General features: G+C 66.9%; 3 protein-coding genes and 1 long non-coding RNA gene across 6 annotated transcripts; 2 read left to right on the forward strand and 2 right to left on the reverse strand.

Annotated features, from left to right (window-relative positions):
* Window positions 1–225: 225 nt before the first annotated feature.
* On the reverse strand, window positions 226–9282 carry MMP11 (matrix metallopeptidase 11). 3 transcript variants are annotated; one of them, XM_065904766.1, is made up of 8 exons: window positions 9136–9282; window positions 4392–4621; window positions 3415–3558; window positions 3186–3319; window positions 2829–3070; window positions 2532–2748; window positions 1604–1861; window positions 226–1022 (listed from the first exon to the last, which is right to left on the reverse strand). In XM_065904766.1, the coding sequence occupies exons 1-8, from the start codon at window positions 9247–9249 to the stop codon at window positions 889–891; spliced, it is 1473 nt and encodes a 490-aa protein (XP_065760838.1). In that variant the 5' UTR covers window positions 9250–9282; the 3' UTR covers window positions 226–888. The 3 variants fall into 3 exon arrangements, with proteins under 3 accessions (XP_065760838.1, XP_065760837.1, XP_065760839.1); XM_065904765.1 differs by having other exon boundaries at window positions 4392–4639; XM_065904767.1 differs by lacking the exon at window positions 9136–9282 and adding an exon at window positions 8622–8764.
* On the forward strand, window positions 4029–5005 carry LOC136145966 (uncharacterized). Its single transcript, XR_010658872.1, has 3 exons — window positions 4029–4202; window positions 4314–4397; window positions 4917–5005. It is a non-coding gene; the product is annotated as an uncharacterized lncRNA (long non-coding RNA).
* Window positions 9283–12182: 2900 nt separating the features above from the next.
* CHCHD10 (coiled-coil-helix-coiled-coil-helix domain containing 10) lies at window positions 12183–14768 on the forward strand. The gene is made up of 4 exons (XM_065904773.1): window positions 12183–12344; window positions 12546–12768; window positions 13537–13684; window positions 14570–14768. Exons 1-4 carry the CDS (start codon window positions 12304–12306, stop codon window positions 14587–14589), a joined length of 432 nt encoding a protein of 143 aa, XP_065760845.1. The 5' UTR covers window positions 12183–12303; the 3' UTR covers window positions 14590–14768.
* Window positions 14769–15196: 428 nt separating this feature from the next.
* On the reverse strand, window positions 15197–16903 carry C13H22orf15 (chromosome 13 C22orf15 homolog). The gene is made up of 6 exons (XM_065904848.1): window positions 16879–16903; window positions 16320–16406; window positions 16082–16219; window positions 15772–15846; window positions 15535–15691; window positions 15197–15242 (listed from the first exon to the last, which is right to left on the reverse strand). Exons 1-6 carry the CDS (start codon window positions 16901–16903, stop codon window positions 15197–15199), a joined length of 528 nt encoding a protein of 175 aa, XP_065760920.1.
* Between the last annotated feature and the right edge of the window lie 31 nt (window positions 16904–16934).

Here is a 16934-nt window from a genome sequence, read left to right on the forward strand (position 1 = left end):
TTGCTGGACGATGGTCTGAGAGGCCGCTGGGGAAGTGGGGAGCAGACTGTGAAGCCACTGTAGGCATTCAAGCAGGACAAGATGGGGCAGGGGGAGCCCTAAACGTGACACCCAGCCCCGAGGACCAGGGGACCGAGCGGGTCCCCAGCCAAGCCTCCCAACTCGCTGATCCAGTTCCACCCCCACCCTGGCCTTGCACTCACAGAGACACCCCAGGCAGGCAGGTAGAAAATGACCGTGTTTAATGACAGTCAGTAAAAAAGAAAAGAAAAGGAAAACAAAACAGCTTTATACACACTGTACACATTTACATGGCTTTGGAGGATCTGACCCGTGATAGGACTGAGGTATACTGGGGCCCTCAGGGCGCAGGGTCTCCGGCAGGAAGCACCCCCAACAGCTGACCCGGCCTTTTGGCCTGGATCCTGGGAAACAAGTCTCCAGAACCACCAAACTGGAAGGCAGCACCTACCCAGAGCAACGTCTGTGGGAGGCAGGAGGCATAGGACCCTGACACCCACACGCCAGCCCCCGTGGGACCCCACAGCGAGGACGGTGACGGTTCCAGCTCCCCCAACCCTGCTGAGGCCCGACCCTGAGGGGTGTGGACGGAGACCGTGGGCAGCTGGGTTCCATGTGACCTGCACAGGCTGGGTGAAGCCGGCCCAAGACCACCCTCAGCCTCCATGCCAGAGCCCCCCTGCCCGGTCTCAGACAGTCGCTGGCAGCGGCCGCGACCCGCGTGGCCCTCCCTGCAGTCCTGGGGGCAGCGCTCACCCACCCCCACCAGCAGACGCGGCTCCGTGCCCCGCCTGGTGTCCGTGGCACGGCCACGGCCACGGTCTCCAGTGTGGAGGCGTCAGGGGCCTGAGGACAGCCAGGCGGTGCTCAGCGGAGAGTGTTGGCAGCCTCGGTACAGCTGAAGAAGTCGGGGCCCACGAGGCGGGGGAAGCCCTCCAGGGCTCTCACCTTCACAGGATCAAACTTCCAGTAGAGGCGGCCACGCAGGAAGTAGGCGAAGCCTGAGGAGACAGAAGGGTCAGGGCCTGGTAAGTGGACACAGGGGTGGGCGCAGGCCTTGGCCACTGCTGGGCTCCTTGAGAACCGACGGCCTCAGGTGGCCCTTAAGTGAAGTCGCTCAGTCGTATCTGACTCTTTGTGACCCCATGGACGGTAGCCTACCAGGCTCCTCCGTCCGTGGAATTCTCCAGGCAAGAGTACTGGAAGGCCTTGCCATTTCCTTCTCCAGGGGATCTTCCTGACCCAGGGATTGAACCCGGGTCTCCCGCATTGCAGGCAGACACTTTACCAACTAAGCCACCAGGGAAGCCCCAGGGTCTTCCTACCCTTGGGTGAGCCCTTCCGCCTGCCCCCAGGGTCTGGTCTGAGCTACCACCCAGCCTGACAGGCTGGAGCCTCAGACACCCCCGGCACGTGGTGGTGGTGATTTCACCAGCCACCCCCGAGGGACCCAGGCATGCGCCCCAGTCTCCATACTGTGCCTGGTGCCCACGGCCACAAAGACGGCGCACAGGGGGTCAGCACGGTCCTTGGCAGGAGGGGCAGAGTGGGAGCGGGCCGGGCAGGGGACCCCCCCACACACCTTCAGCATCCTGGAAGGCCGCGTCGATCTCCGAGGGAACCCCTCGCCAGTCGGTGGCCCGGCGCGGCACGGGGCTGTCCACGCGGCGGGCGCCGGGCTGGAAGCGCCAGTACTCCCCGCCTCGGAAGAAGTAGATCTTGTTCTTCTCGGAGCCCCACACCAGGGCCGCGTGGATCGCGGGTCCCCGCAGGCCCAGCTCAGAGAGGGGCGCGGGACCCAGCACCGGCTTCTCGCCATCGTACACCCAGTACTGAGCTCCTGTTGGAGAAACAGGGGGGTTGGGGGTGCGTGTGCTGCAACAGGGCTGCCCAGCGGCCACGTTCCGCCACCACCACCACCTGGGACCTTCCCAGCCTCAAGTTTCCTTGTCCATAAAACCAAAAGGCCGGTAATAACGCCTGCTTGGCACCCCTACCCCCAAGGACACTGGGCAATGCCAGCAGCCCCGGGAGGTACAGGTGGGAAAGGTCGCTCTGAGCAGCGAAGAGGCCACCTGGGCGCCTGCTCCCTCCCTGCACTTGGCTGCTCACCCCGGGGCCAGCCCTCACGCAGCACGCCCTGCCCCTGGCGTGCTCCAGGCTCCCATCTCTGGCACAGTGAGCTCACATCCCTCCCAACCTTCTCCAAGCTGTGCCCTCATGCGGGTCACTTCACCACCTCTGAGCCCCGGAGCCTCGTTAGACCAGGGGCCAGGATCACACGTGCTTCATGGGGTGCAATACCTTCCAACCTACTCCAGGCTCGAGAACCGCCTCCTCCAGGAAGCCTCCCAGCTGTGCCCAAAGGCGTGAGCCACACTTTCCCTGGGCCCCAAGACTCTGGGGTGTCCTCCATCTGTCCATCTGTTCATCCCGTCTGTCTGTCCCTACCCTTGGCCATGATGTTCCTGGCTCCCAGCAGTCTTCTGAGTGTGACCTGGCCCACTCACCTTGGAAGAACCAGATGTGGCCCTGGGCATCCTCGAAGGCCGCGTCCACAGGGCTGGGCAGCCCCTGCCAGTGGCGAGAGGCCAGCGCAGGGTAGCCGGGCTGCAGCCGGCCCCCACGCAGCCGCCACACAAAGCCGGCCTTGAAGAAGAAGAGTTCGCCGCGGATGGTGGCGGCCGCGTCAAAGGAGACCTGGCAGGCGTCCGGTGGGGCGTCCGGCTGGGGTGAGAGCGAAGGGTCAGGAGGAGCCCACGGTGGAGCCGCAGGGGGAGCCGTGGGGAGGGGGAGCAGGGCCTCACCTCCAGCGGCGCGATCTCGTTGGTGTCCGCCCCGGTGCCGGGGCCCAGGTCCGGGGGCCTGGACGTGGCAGCTAGCCGAGGCCGGCCGTACAGCTGCTGGATGCCCCTGCGGTCGTCCGGGCTGAGGCTCAGCGGGTAGCGGAAGGTGTAGAAGGGGGACATCAGGGCCTTCGCAGCTGTCGTGTGCTGCAGCCCGAGCACGTGGCCAAACTCATGGGCCGCCACCTGCAGGAGGTCTGTGCCTGGAAGAGGGAGACAGCCCGGCAATGCGCGAGCTCCTGCAGCGGGACGCCGGGCCCGGGCCCGGCTCTGGGGCCTCGGCAGGGCCCCTCCGGAAAGCGGGGCCCCAGCCCCTACCCTGGTTGTCCCCGATGGTCCAGGTCTCATCGTAGTCGAAGTGGACGTCCCCTTCTCGGTGGGTCTTGGGGAAGAAGGCGTGGGCCAGGATGCCCCCAGGTCCGTCAAACGGCAGGTTGTCCCCATGCCAGTACCTGTGTGGTGGTGGTGGGGTGGGTAGGGCGGTAGGGCTGCTGGCAGGTGGGTTTCCTTCCCGGGGTTGGGGGGGGTCCCCAGGCCCCTGGCTCACCTGGTGAAGTCGATCACGATGTCGGCGTGGCCCTCGTGCACCTCGGTGAAGGTGAGTGGCGTGACGTCGCTCCACACCTGGAGGGCCTCCGCCACCGCCTGCCGCACCTGTTCCCGCAGCAGCTGCCACGGGAACCGGAGGATCCTGGGGAGCACGGGGTCGGTGGGGGGGGCTGGGTCTGGCTTGCGGGGTAGCGTCAGCCCCCGCTGGCTGTCCCGGATGCACAGAGGGGGCAGGCATGCAGGACGCAGGCCCGGTGTGCTCCGAGGGTGCCCACCGCGCCCTGCGCCACATGGGCACACCTTCGTGCGGTCTGTGTGCCCTTAGGTGCCTGAGAGGGTCTGCACTGGGCGGAAAGGACCCAGGAGCCCCGAGGCCCCCCTAGACCTGACTGTGCCACTGACCGTGGGGAGACCTCGGGCCCCGGGACCTGCCCTCCTGGGTCCCCAGGCCCCCCATCCAGGACACTTCTGGGGCCCCCAGGAGGCCCAGCTGCAATGACGCGGGCCACCACACCCGTCTTCACGCCGCCCCCCGCCCCGCCCCGCTGCAGGGTGTGTGTCTCAGCACCAGGGGCCGAGGCCACCCGAGCCATCACCCGGCCTGCCCCGGCAGGTCCCTCCCTGTGCGGATCCCGAGTGCGGCGTGGGGAGCACCTCGCTCCCCCAGAGCAGGGGTCGTGTCTGCCTCATCGAGAGTCCCGGGGCCTGGCCCGCAGCACGGTGCCAGCAGAGGTTGCGTGGGTGACTGATGGCCGTGCCCCACGGGTCTGCGGAGCGGCCAGACAGGTGCAGAGAACATGTCCCGGAGGGAGGGCGTGGGAGGGCATCTAAGTGTGGGTTTGCGGCGTTGACCAGCAGGCGCAGGAGTCAGGGGACACTCCACCATGTTGGCCACAGGTCTGGTCCCCCCGCCGCCCCGGTATGTCTCAGACAGCAGGTGGAGGTCAAAGGCCAGCTTGTGGTCATCGGCCCTACCTGTAGGTGAGGTCCGTCTTCTCCCACCGCCCACCCGACAGCACGAACCGCTTCTGTCGGTTGTGGGCACTTGGCCCGTCGGGCGGGTCAGGCACACCGCAGCGGGGAGGTCTGGGGTGGCCAGCCAGCGGGAGGGCCTCCTGGGCGGCCATGGCGGGGGCATCGCTGTCGGGAGGGGCCTCCAGCCACGGCTCCGGCCCTCTGCTCATGGGGTGGCGGCGGGGGGCGTCCTGAGCGGGAGACAGGCCCTGGGTCAGAGGTGTGGACGTCAGCACACCCTCACTACAGCGGAGGCCATCGGGGAGCACGGCGATCTGGTGCAGGCTGCCTGGCGTCCAGACGCTGATCCCAAGGCCTCCTGCCCCCTCCTGGAGGGCCCCAGGCGCCCAGGGTCACTTACTCCCGCCGTTTGGGCCGGGGAGGGGTGGGTGGGATTGCAGGCCCCCCTGCCCTCTTCACACACAGCCTCGAAGGGACCCCCCAGCAGACGCCTCTCCCCTTCTGTTTCTTCCTGGGCACCCCCAGCCCCCAGGTCTGTCCTATCCAGCTCCGTGAGCTGGCCTCTGCCCAGGACGTCCACTGCGGCCACCCGCCAGCATGGGGGGGCTGCCGCCCTGCCCCACCTGCATCTGTCCACCTGATGAGTAGGGGGGATCCCTCCCTCCAGCATGGATCTGGGGGGTGAACCGACCAGGCTGCGCTCAGCACGGGGCCGGTGCCACTCAGGGCGCCGGGAACTGGGGTTTGATCGCTGGGGCGCACTTGTTTTTTTTAAGTAACGATCTTTAAAACTTTTATCGCTCAGTTATTTATGTGTTTGGCCGCGGTCGGGTTCTTTCCCGCTGCTGCCAGCGGGGGCACGGCCTCTATGTGGGCTGTGTGTCCTCTCCACATGGGTAGGGGGGCTGGCAGTTCCCAGACGCCCAGCCCCCACCCTACCAGGGCCCCTGGACCCAGTGGCCAGTGGAGGGGCGATTCTGACCTGGCGCGCCCTCCCCACATCCCAGCCTGAAGGTCGTGGTTCCTCTGCCTGGAAAAAGTGGAAGCTCAGAGAGGTAGGGAGAGCCCGCGGGATCAGCCTGCAAGGAGACGGCGGAGCCAAGCGGGGGCCGTGGCACCCCAGGCCGCAGGTGAGGGCCCGGCGTGGGTCACAGCAGAGCTGGGGGAGCCTCAGCGCCGCCCCTGTCTGCTCCGCGCTGCTGTGGCCTTCCCGAGCCATATTTGGGGCAGGAGCCGGGCCGCCGGGGCCCCACCCTCAGCCTCAGCCTCTGGCGACGCTCCCAGGCCCTGGGCACCCCAGAGATCCGACAAGCATCCCAGCCCCCTCCAGCTGCCGAGGCCAGAGCCACCAGGAAGGAGCAGCGGGCAGGGTGGGAGGCTCTCTCCGCTCCCAGCACACCCCCAACCCCCGCTCTGCTCTGTCCTTCAGGCTGGGGTCCCCCTTCCCCAGGGGAGGGACTGGCCCCACCAGGGTGACCGAAGAGGAAGAAGGGGAAATGACCAAGTACCTGCTGTCGTCCAGACACTTTGGGGGCAGGGTTCACTGGACCCTCCACCCCCACGCCCGGCATCAGGCAGGAGGACACACGTCCAGGTCTCACACTGGGGAGGTGGGCCCCGGGCCCGCCCCTGCTCCTCCCCACACCAGCTCCATGACCTCCAGGAGGAACAGAAATCCTTTCCTCAACCGTGACGGGTCCCAGGACCCTCCCCAGAAAAGCCAGGGCTGCGCTGTTCCCCCGGAACCCCAGAGACCCCAGAGCCCAGCCTGCCATCAAGGGAAAATCTCCCCTCTCTTCTGCTCCCCCAGGGAGGCCAAAGCAGCAAGCCTCAGGGGGGCGGTGGGTGATAGGCACGCCCACCATGCCTTCTTCTCCTGCCCCCACGAGGCGCTAGGTCCAGGCCCGGACCCCTGCATCCTGGCACCCTCAGTGCAGTGGCGAGATCCCTGGCCTGAGATTCAGAAGGCCCAGTTCCACGCCATGGAGACCCTGGGCAACTCACAGCCCTCTCTCGGCCTCCACTCTCCTATCTGTCCAGTGGGAACGGGGCTGCGGCGAAGGGTAACCGACCTCTTTCTGTAACGCCCTCCGGAGCAGCAGGCATGGAGGGAGTTCCCTCCCCGGGCTGGCTTCTCCCACTCTGGGACGCTGCTCTGCCAAAGTCCTGCCCTCCCCTCCCCACCAGGCCTCCAGACTTGACATCAGAACGCAGGAGTGGCAGCTGGAAGGAAGCTCTCAGGGCCAGAAAGGAAGAGTGACTTGCGCCGGGTCCACCTGTGAGCCGGGCCTCTGGTCCCCTGCCCACGTCATGGTCACCACTCCTGGAGGCTCTACGATCAGGGCCCCAGGGCAGCGAGGTCCTTTGCTGGAGCCCACCACCCACAGGGTCTTGGCCTCAGTTTCCCCACTGCTGGGACGGGACGCATACCCCTGCCCTGCCACCCTTGCACACTGTCTCCCCACGTCCTTTCCGGCCTGGGGCTGGTGTCTCTCCCTAGCTGCGAGGCCTGATCGCTCACCTGGGTGCGCCAGTCCCCCACCCACCCCGCCCGGGGCTGCTGGGAGGCAGTGAGGTGGGGGTGAGCACACACCACGCCTGCCTCAACCACAGCCGTGGGGGATTAGGGAGCAGGCATCGCCCCAACTCCCAGGGGAAGAGACAGGGCCCAGAGAGGTCCAGGTCTTGGCCCAGGGTCACACAGCCAGGGAGCCCAGAGCTGGACCTAGACCTGGGGATCAGGCCTCCCCACCCATGGCCCCCCCAAACCCCAAGCTGTGGCTCATCTCCAAAACCCACATTCCTGAGACGGTTGCTCGTCCTCCCTGCAGGCCTGCCTGCTCGTTGGCCAGCGTCTCCCTGGGCCTGCCCTGGGCGGGGGTGCCCAGCCCGCTCACCCCACCTCTCCCCGACAGGCACCACACCACAGCCTCACACATCCTCGAGGAATCACTTGGGCAGGGGTCAACCTGCAATCGGGAAAATGGGAGGCAGCCAGCGGTTGGGAGTGAGGGGGCCCCCGGACTGGGAAACGCTGGGCATGGCTGGGCTGGGCGTGCCCTCTCCAGCCTGCCTGCCGTTGGCCCAGGTCCCCATAGCCACCCCTCTGCGGTGGGCAGGAGGCGACCCCAAGGGGAGGACGCTGCAGGCTGGGAGGAAAGCAGGGAGCATCCGCACACCATCCCGGGCCTCTCTGAGGCTCAGAGAGGTCAAGTGACCCGCCCGAGTCACACCACTTGCTCCTGGGCAGGCAGGTCCATCTCACTCCCCCCAACCACCACCTCCCTTGCTGGCTCCAGAAAGGAAGGCGGGGTCCCCCACAGCGGGCGGGCGGCAGGGCTTTCATCAACCCTGAAAGCTGTGAGCTGGGAGGATAAATATTTACAGAGCCTTCCTGGCCCTGCCAACAGCCGTCCAGGGATAAGCACGTCCGAGGTGACCCCGAGTGCCCCCTGCATATCTGCGGGGTGACAGACAACAGCCCGGCTCAGACCCCGCCTGACCCCGCACAAGCCGCAGAGCGGCAGCTCCAGGTGACGGAGCGTGTCCGTGTGCCCAGCTCTCCTGGCCTCCCTGCAGATGCTCTTTGGCCCGGCAGTGGGCACTGTCGCCTCCCACCCGCCCACCGGACAAGGCTGGGGGTGAGGGCTACCGAGGCGCCGGAGGGCTCACCTAGGGCCACGTGGTTCAAAAGCCCAGATCCCTCCGGTTCCTAAACCCGCGGATTCAGCAGCTCCCCAGGGTGACCCCTAGACTCTGCCCCCAGGCCTAGGGGGCCGGGCAGGGCTGGGGAGGAGGCAGGGCCCCTGGACCAAGGTACCTACCACCCCTTCCATCCCCAGCGCTGCCAGGGGGCAAGACTGGCCAGGGCAGAGCTGGCGTGGCTGGACAGAGAGGCCCAGGCTGGCCAGACCTCCCTCGTTCCCAGAGCTGTCCCCTGAGAGTCTGCCTGCACCCCTGCCCCCATCCCCACTAACAACCCCATCCCCGCTGGAAGCTCAGCGGCACGCCTGAGCGGGCCAGGCACCCAGGGAGCTATGTGCCTGCAGTAGCCCAGGCTGTGACTGGTCCCCCGAAGCCCCACGTGTTGGGGAGGGCACAGCCTTCAGGGCACACGCAGGCTGGCACATACAGGGGTGTTCCCCCTGCCACCCTCCCTGCTGGGGCACGCCGGAGCTCTCACGCTCAGGCTGCCTCCCGGCTCCACGACCTCCCGATCCCGCCACTCACAGGTCCCGGGTGGTGGCATCTGTCTCCGCCAGGCTCAGACCCCTCGCGCCCTCCTGCCTGGAGGCGTGCTCACCGAGGCCACACACCTGGCGGCTGACGCCAGCTGGAGACCCACGGGTCTTTGTCCCTGTGGTGTGTCGGGAGCCCTGTAGCCACTCCCGCTGTCCCTCCCCTGCAACACACACACACACACCCAGGATCGCAGCCGGGGTTGGGGGGGGGAAGGCGCGGAGGGGGCAGGTCCGGGAGCTGGGCGGGTGGTGGCGTGCGTCTAGCGTCCGACCGAGTCCCGCTCACCAGCCAGTCCAAGCAATCCCGGCGCCGGCTCCACTTGCATACCTCCGGGGACGGGAAGCTCACTATCCATCACGCCCCCGGGGCACCCAGACAGCGTTTCAGGGTAAAGGGCCACTCCCGGACGCCCCCGTGGGTCCAGCTCTGCCGGCCGGCGCCCCTCGGCGTGGAGGGCGGGGCGGGGCCGGGGGCTGCCGGGCGGCGGGCGGCGGGCACTCACCGGCGGCCGCGGGGCCCGGGCCAGCGGCAGCGGCAGCGGCAGGAGCAGCAGCAGCAGCAGCGGGAGCAGGAGGGCGCGCGGGGCCGCGCCGCGGAGCCCGGCGGCCCGAGCCATCCGCCCCGGGGCTGCAGGGCCTGCTGGGCCGCCGCCGGCCGCCGCCCCTTATAGCCTCCGCCCCGCCCCCGCCCCGGCCCCGCCCCCGCTTTTGTTCTGCACTCGCCCCGCGCCGGCGGCCGGGGAGGCGGGGTGGCCCGGCCCGCAGATCCGGTCCTTCCCGCGGCGTGCCGGGCTGCGGTCTCGGAGGCCCGCAGGGACCGGGGGGCGGGGGCGGTGCTGGCGGGTGACCCTGGCCAGGGGGGTGCCGTTGCTCCGGGCCTCAGTTTCCCCAGCGCCATGGGCCGTCTGAGAGGAGTCGAGTTTCCCTGCTCGCCCCCGCCTCCTGACAGGCCCAACTTGGGAAGGTGCATCCCGAGCAGGGACATCCAGCTGTGTCCCGGGGGACCCTGAGCCACGGGAGGCGGCTGGCCAGGACGTCAGCTTGGCAGAATCCGCCAGTTCACAGAGGAGGAGACTGCGGCCCCAGGAGGGAGGAGCCAGATGGGGCTTCTTCCAAACCACCGGGCAGGATGAGGGGTCAGGAGGCCTTCTTCGCAGGTCAGCTGTTGGGAGGAGGCGGTCAGAAGGCAGGGTCTGTGCGGGGCGCCGGGGACCCCACGCCGCCGCCTGGCCTGACGAGCAGGCTCCTCAGAGGCCCTCAGGGCCAGCCTCCTGAGGCGAGGACGCGTCTGTGAGTCAGGGAGGGGTCGTGACCACACCGGGAAAGGGTCGTGCAGCCCTGGTGGTGACCCGGGGCGCGGGCAGTCTGCTTGACCCCCGGGGAGCCGGGACACGGTGGCCCCCGTCCCGGCGGGCCGGCCCCCGAGCCGCCGCAGGGTGAGGCTGTGCCTGACAAGGGAGGAGACGGGCAGCGAGGGGAGGGCCGCCGCGGACTCAACCCCCCCTCCCACTCCAGTCCCCGGAGCCGCCGCGGCCTCTCCAGGGAGGCTCCACAGAGACCCCTAGAGGGCGAGAAGAGGGAAGACTACTGTGATTTTTCACTCCCTAGGCCGTTTGCCATCTTCTTCTTCCTTTTTAAAATTTTTTGGTCGGGCTGCAACGCATGTGGGCTTTTAGTTCCCTGACCCGGGATCGAACCCATGCCCCCTGCATTGGAAGCATGGACTCTTCACCACCGGACCATCAGGGAAGTCCTGCCATTTGTTTCTTCAGAGTGATTTACTTTTTTAAAAATGGAAATGCCTACTTCAGCCTCATCTTAGCAATATTGGTCAAGAAATCATGGATTTAATGAACTGATGATACATTTTTTTTCCTTTCTGATACACATGAAAATGCATAAAGTAAAAATGTTTAACTACCTTAAGTGGTCTCGAGTGCCTCCAGGGATGCGTGGCCTTGTTTTGGGGACCTGCAATCCACCAGTCATGGGACTTTTTAGTGACAATCTTTCCATGTTTCCACAGTGGAAAGCCACAGTTATAGCAAGCTGCACTGGTCCCAGAGGGCTTCCTGCAGGAGGGGGACCCTGATCAGCCCAGGAGGGGCCGGTTTGGCAAACAAGAGCAGGTCAGCAGGGGCTGCAGGAGCAAACTGGTGGAGGCTGGCCCAGGCCTGGCATGTCTGCGAGAAGAGAGTAGCCACCTTTACACACTCCCCTCTCCTGAAGGCAAACGGCCACCCCATTGCAGAGAGGAGAAAACTGAAGCCCAGGCCCAGATGGGGCTCAGGGGAGGACCCTGCCTCCCGGGCTGGCTGAAAGGACTGTGTGGTCGGGACGCAGTCGTGACATCACCCAGCCTGCCAGACACTGCTGGTGCCCCTGTTCCCTGCTTGCCTGACGTCCCCTCCTCACAGAGGGGCCTCCTCTCCTCACCTGAGCCCCCCACCCCATGCTTCTGCTCTTGACTTCATCCGCCCTGCAGTCCCGGTGCCAGGAGGCCTCCCTTGGTGGTAGGGAACAGTGATGTGGGGATAGGAAAGTCGGGAGCCCACCCCGCCAAGGGAACTGATATGACCACTCAGAACTCATTCAGAACAAATGAAAACTGTGAAAACCTACCATTCCTGAACGGCTGGGAAGCGTCCTGAATCTCAATTACCCTGCCCTGGACTTGGAACCAAGTGGTAAAATTCGAGGCCACAGAATTCAAACTTGCACCGATGCCCCTAGGCCCACAGGGGACGGCCTTTGGAAAGGACACGTCGGGTAAACATGGTCCGGGTCTGGCACTGCATCCAACCAGTCCATCCTAAAGGAAATCAGTCCCGAGTGTTCACTGGAAGGACTGATGCTGAAGCTGAAACTCCAATACTCTGGCCACCTGATGCGAAAAACTGACTCATTGGAAAGGACCCTGATGCTGGGAAAGATTGAAGGCAGGACAAGAAGGGGACGACAGAGGATGAGATGGTTGGATGGCAACACTGCCTAAATGGATATGAGTTTGAGTAAACTCCAGGAGTTGGAGATGGACAGGGAAGCCTGGGGTGCTGCAGTCCGTGGGGTCGCAAAGAGTTGGACCTGACTGAGCAGCTGAACTGAACTGAACCGAGGTGCGGGGGGGGTACCGGACGCCTCCTGGTGGGTGCTCTGTGAGCAGTCCTGCGAGGCTTGCTCGGGGCAGACAGGGGTGCGTGCTCTGTATCCGCCCCAGTCCACCCGCGACCATGGGGCCACTCAGGAGCCAGCGAGCCCGGCCCCACGGGAGGGGCAGAAGCAGGGCTCGGCCGATCGCCAGACCGCCCGTGGTTCGGTTCGCCGCGTTCCGACGCGGCCTTTGAAGGACCGTCCCGTGGCCCCTGCGTGCGCCCTCCGCGCCCTGCCACAGCGGCTCCGTTTCCCCAGGGCGCACACAGCTCGGACCGGCGGCCAGGAGGGCGCAGACTCACCGACCCGCGGAGCTGCCGAGGGAGAAGCCGGGGACCCGCGGGGGTGCCGCGTGACCTGGCCCGGGCCTCCCGAAGGGGGCGTGTCCCCGCGGCCCCGCCCCGGCCCCGCCCCGCCGGCGGGGACCGGCGCCGCCGCCTCAGTCCCGGAGCCGCAGCCAGCGCCGCCGTCGCCGTCTCCGACTCGGCTCGTCCGGCCCCGCCGCCGCCGCCGCCGCCGCCATGCCCCGGGGGAGCCGTAGCGTGGCCTCGCGGCCAGCTAGGTAGGAGCCGGCGCGGGCGCCGGGCAGCGGGCGCGGGCGCGGGCTAGGGCGGCCCGGCAAGGACGCGACAGCGTGACCTTGGTGACGGCCGCGCCATCTTGGCGGGGGCGGGGCGGGGGGGCGCCGCCGCGCGTCCAGGACGGTGGTTGCCCGGCCTGGGGTCCGGCCGGGAATGACCCCGCTTCTCCCCGCATCCCGCAGCCGCCCCGCCGCGCCCTCTGCCGCCCACCCGCCTGCGCACCCGCCGCCCTCGGCCGCGGCCCCGGCCCCCGCCCCGTCGGGCCAGCCCGGCCTGATGGCGCAGATGGCGACCACCGCCGCCGGAGTGGCCGTGGGCTCGGCAGTGGGCCACGTCGTGGGCAGCGCCCTGACCGGAGCCTTCAGTGGGGGGAGCTCAGAGCCCGCCCAGCCTGCCGCCCAGCAGGTGAGCAAGGGCTCAGAGGAAAATGAGGCCCGACACAGCGCGGGGTTATGCGCCAGTCCAGAGCCGCCCCAAGAAGGGTCCTACTGGTCACTCGGCTGTTGGCCTCGGGTCACTCACAGGCAGGCTCTCCCAACCCATCCCGTATGGCCAAGGTCCCTAGAACCCCGTAGACAGACACCAACCAGCCCTTTAAAGATGGGGAAACCGAGGCCCTTAGGGGTCACAGACGGCCCAAAGTTGCCCAACCCTAGTAGACGGGAGGGCTGTTGGAACTCCTGAGTGCCTGCTCCCCCCCCCACCCCCCAGGAGGCCCCTTCCTGCGCCCAGGGGTGACTGGTGCTCAGTGAGTTTGGGCCTGCTGACCTGTCCCCCACTGGGCACCCCACCAGTCCTGAGCCACATTTGGGCTTAGTGATGGGGTCAGGGATCACGAGAATCAGCGTGGCTGAGCCAGGAAGGTGTTAGAACCTGTCGGCCTGGAGGTCAAAGCAGCAGCGCCCTGGGCTTTTCTAGACCCATGTCCTACCTCCCGCCCCACCTGCTCTGGTTCCCGCACCACCGCAGCAGCGGCAGGGGCTTCGAGAGGGCTGTGGGCTCACCCTGTTTCAGGGATGGAGCCGCTGAGACCTGGGGCACACTGCCCGCTAGGGACCCCTGAGGCATCAGAGCCGGGGGTCTGCGGAGGGGCAGCCGCCACCCCCAGCTTCGGAGTCCTCTCCCTGGTGCCCACCCCAAGCTGACCCAGCTGCCTCCTGTGCTGTGCCCCAGGCCCCGGCGCGTGCCGCCCCACAGCCCCTGCAGACAGGGCCCTGCGCCTATGAGATCAGGCAGTTCCTGGACTGCTCCACCACCCAGAGCGACCTGACCCTGTGTGAGGGCTTCAGCGAGGCCCTGAAGCAGTGCAAGTACAACCACGGTGAGCGCCCGTTGCCTGACCTGCGCCGGGGCGGGAGGGGCGGTTCACTGCTCCTGCTCCTCCTGGGTGCTCCTGCTCTTCCCGGGTGCTCCTATGCCTCCCGGGTGCTCCCACTTCTCCCAGGTGCTCCTGCTCCTCCCGGCTGTTCCTATGTCTCTAGGGTGCTCGCACTCCTCCTGGGTGCTCCCACTCATCCTGTGTGCTCCTGCTCCTCCTTGGTGCTCCTGCACTTCCTGGGTACTCCCACTCCTCCTGAGTGCTCCTGTTCCTCCTGGGTGCTCCTATGCCTCCCGGGTGCTCCCGCTCCTCCTGGGTGCTCCCATGCCTCCCTGGTGCTCCCATTCCTCCTGGGTGCTCCTCCTCCCGGGTGCTCTTGCACTTCCCGGGTGCTCCCGCTCCTCCTGGGTGCTCCTATGCCTCCCGGGTGCTCCCACTCCTCCCGAGTGCTCCTGCTCCTCCTGAGTGCTCCTATGCCTCCCGGGTACTCCTGCACTTCCTGGGTGCTCTCGCTCCTCCTCCCAGGTGCTCCCGCTCCTCCTGGGTCCTCCTCCTCCCGGGTGCTCCTGCTCCTCCTGGGTGCTCCTGCTCCTCCTGGGTGCTCCCATGCCTCCCAGATGCTCCCATTCCTCCTGGGTGCTCCTCCTCCCGGGTGCTCTTGCACTTCCCGGGTGCTCCCGCTCCTCCTGGGTGCTCCTATGCCTCCCGGGTGCTCCCACTCCTCCCGAGTGCTCCTGCTCCTCCTGGGTGCTCCTATGCCTCCTGGGTGCTCCTCCTCCCGGGTGCTCCTGCGCCTCCTGGGTGCTCCTCCTGGGTGCTCCCGCTCCTCCTGGGTGTTCCCACTCCTCCCAGGTGCTCCTGTACCTTCGGCCTGACCTCTCTCTACAGGTCTGAGCTCCCTGCCCTAAGAGACCAGAGCAGATTGGGTGGCCAGGTCTGCACCCACCTTCACCCCCCTCCCACCAACAGCCGGACCACGACGTCAGATTGTACCCACCGAGCTGGGACCCAGAGTGAGGAGGGGGTCCCTCACGCCACAGATGATCCGAGATGAAAACGTGCAATTAAAAGCCTTTATTTTAGCCGAGCCTGCTGTGTCCCCTCTCGTTGGACTGTCTGCAGGGGGCAGGGTGGTGGGAGATGGAAGTCCCGCTGCGGGGTGGGCTGCCGCCCCTTTAGCTGCTGTCCCGGGTGTGGAGGGTGCCCTTGTTATCCTGCGTAATCCTATAGGCAGCGCTGACCGGTCGGTGAGGCATTAACTGCTGACCTCAAGCCTCAAGGGCGTCCGACTCTGGCCGGCTGGAGACCCCGGAGGAGCATGCCGCCTCCTCTCAGGGACCCCCGCCCCTCCACCCTTCTTGTCCCTGGGGGCCCCACGGTGGCCTCACGCTCTGTTGTTGACCTTGCCCCTCTTGCTGATGCAATTTCCCCGTAATCGCAGATTCAGCAGGAGGAATGCTTCGGGCCTTTGCACCTGACCACACGAGCAGAGGTCACGGCCAGCCCTCTCGGATCTCAGCCCAGCTCAGCCACTTGGCTGTGATGTGCCAGGTCACGGGGCCTGCCGGCAGAGGAGCAGGCCCTTCAAATGCCGTCGCGCACTCGGAGCTGCTGTCTCCGCTGAGTTCGTTCAGTCTCTGCACGGAGCACCCACTGTGTACCAGGCCCTGTCCCATGTCCCCCGGTCACCAAGCCCCCAGTGGGCTGATGGGGGCCTGTCCTCGGGGACAGTGTGTCTCCGAGGGAGGCTGACATTGCGGTCCACCTCTCAGCACACACATCCGTCTGTCCCCTGGGAAGGGGGTCCCATTTCTGGGTGTGAGCAGCCCCCCTGGGGTCTGTCTCCTCCTTACCTGGCTCCAGGCCCTGGCTCCTGGGTCCAGGACAGCAGGGAGCCCACCCTTCGGGGCCGTGAAGGAGGGCCTTGCTCCTGGTGGCCACGCTGAGTGCCCAGGCGCCGCCTCTGGCCGTCGCCCTGGGGGAGCAGGCCCGACCGCCAGCGCAGCTCCTCTGTGAGGCCCAGGATGCCCTGCTTGAGTGCGTGGGCGGGCAGGCGCCCCCCCACCCCCAGTCTCTCCTGTGACACTCACCAGCCATCTCTGGACACCACCCATCCAGGTTCTCCAGGAGGGACTCATAGCGCGTGGGGTCCCCTCCCTCCCCCTCTGTGGAGGGAGGGAGTCTGATCACTGGCTGGCTGGTGGTCCGCAGCCCCCCACCCCAACTCTGGACGTGTTTACCCCCCGGCCTGGGGTCAGGACAGGGCACTGGATGGGAAGGACAGGGCTGGGTCCTGGCCAGGCTGGGGGCTCTGCAGGGCATGGGTGCCCCGTGGATGCTGTCTCTCCTCTTATATTCGAACGTCACTGCAGGGGGGCGCGAATCTTGGACCCCACTTACTGATGATCTGCACCAGAACATAGGTTCTCCGCTCCTGCAGCAGGGGACTGGTCATGGAGGGCGCCAGGGAAGGCCCCTCCTCCAGCCCCTCCACGAGGTTGACCAGGTGCCCGTCCTCAGCCAGCAGGGCAATGGTCGCTGAGAGGGTGGAGAGGGAGGCAGGGCAGGGATAGTACTTCCCCTGCCAGGGTGGGGGGGCCCTCAGCTGGCCCTCCAACACCCCTCGCTGCCCCCTCACCATCAGGGGGCACCTTGCACCTCTGCCTCAGGTGGGCGGTGAGGGTCCCGAGGCTGCACCAGATGTTCACCAACTCCCAGCAGCCAGCTGCAGGAGAGGAGTGGAGGTGGGTGCATGGTACCCGCCCTTTCCCCCAGACTGGGATGCTCTGCCTCCCTCCTGCCTACGGGGTCAGGAATGTACCCCACTCCATCTCTCCAGACGTCTGAACGACTCTTGCCTCCACCATGCAGCCCCCACCCCCATCCCGCACCAGCCCCCCCCACCAGAAGGCCAGGTGCCCCCACCCCCGAGAGCTGCAGGACCCCTGGCCAGCAAAGAGATGGGGCAGTTGGAACACACGCTCCCCCAGCGGCGCCACAGCATCTGTGTGGCCCGGAGGAGCCCACCTGCCTCGCCCAGGACCCAGCCTGGGCGGGGGTTTCCCTCAAGCGACTCCCCCCAGACTCATCCCATGGGCACCCCCTTCCCCACACTGCCTCCTCGTTCTCCCCCCTCCACAAGGCAGAGGGAACGTACCCCACCCATCTGCCAGCACAGGGGACCCCCTGTGACTTACCTCCGAACATCACCGTGATAAACATGGCCGTGGTGGGGACAGACCCCTCGGACCCC

This window comes from Muntiacus reevesi, chromosome 13, assembly GCF_963930625.1.
Source record: "Muntiacus reevesi chromosome 13, mMunRee1.1, whole genome shotgun sequence".
NCBI classification, from domain to species: domain Eukaryota; kingdom Metazoa; phylum Chordata; class Mammalia; order Artiodactyla; family Cervidae; genus Muntiacus; species Muntiacus reevesi.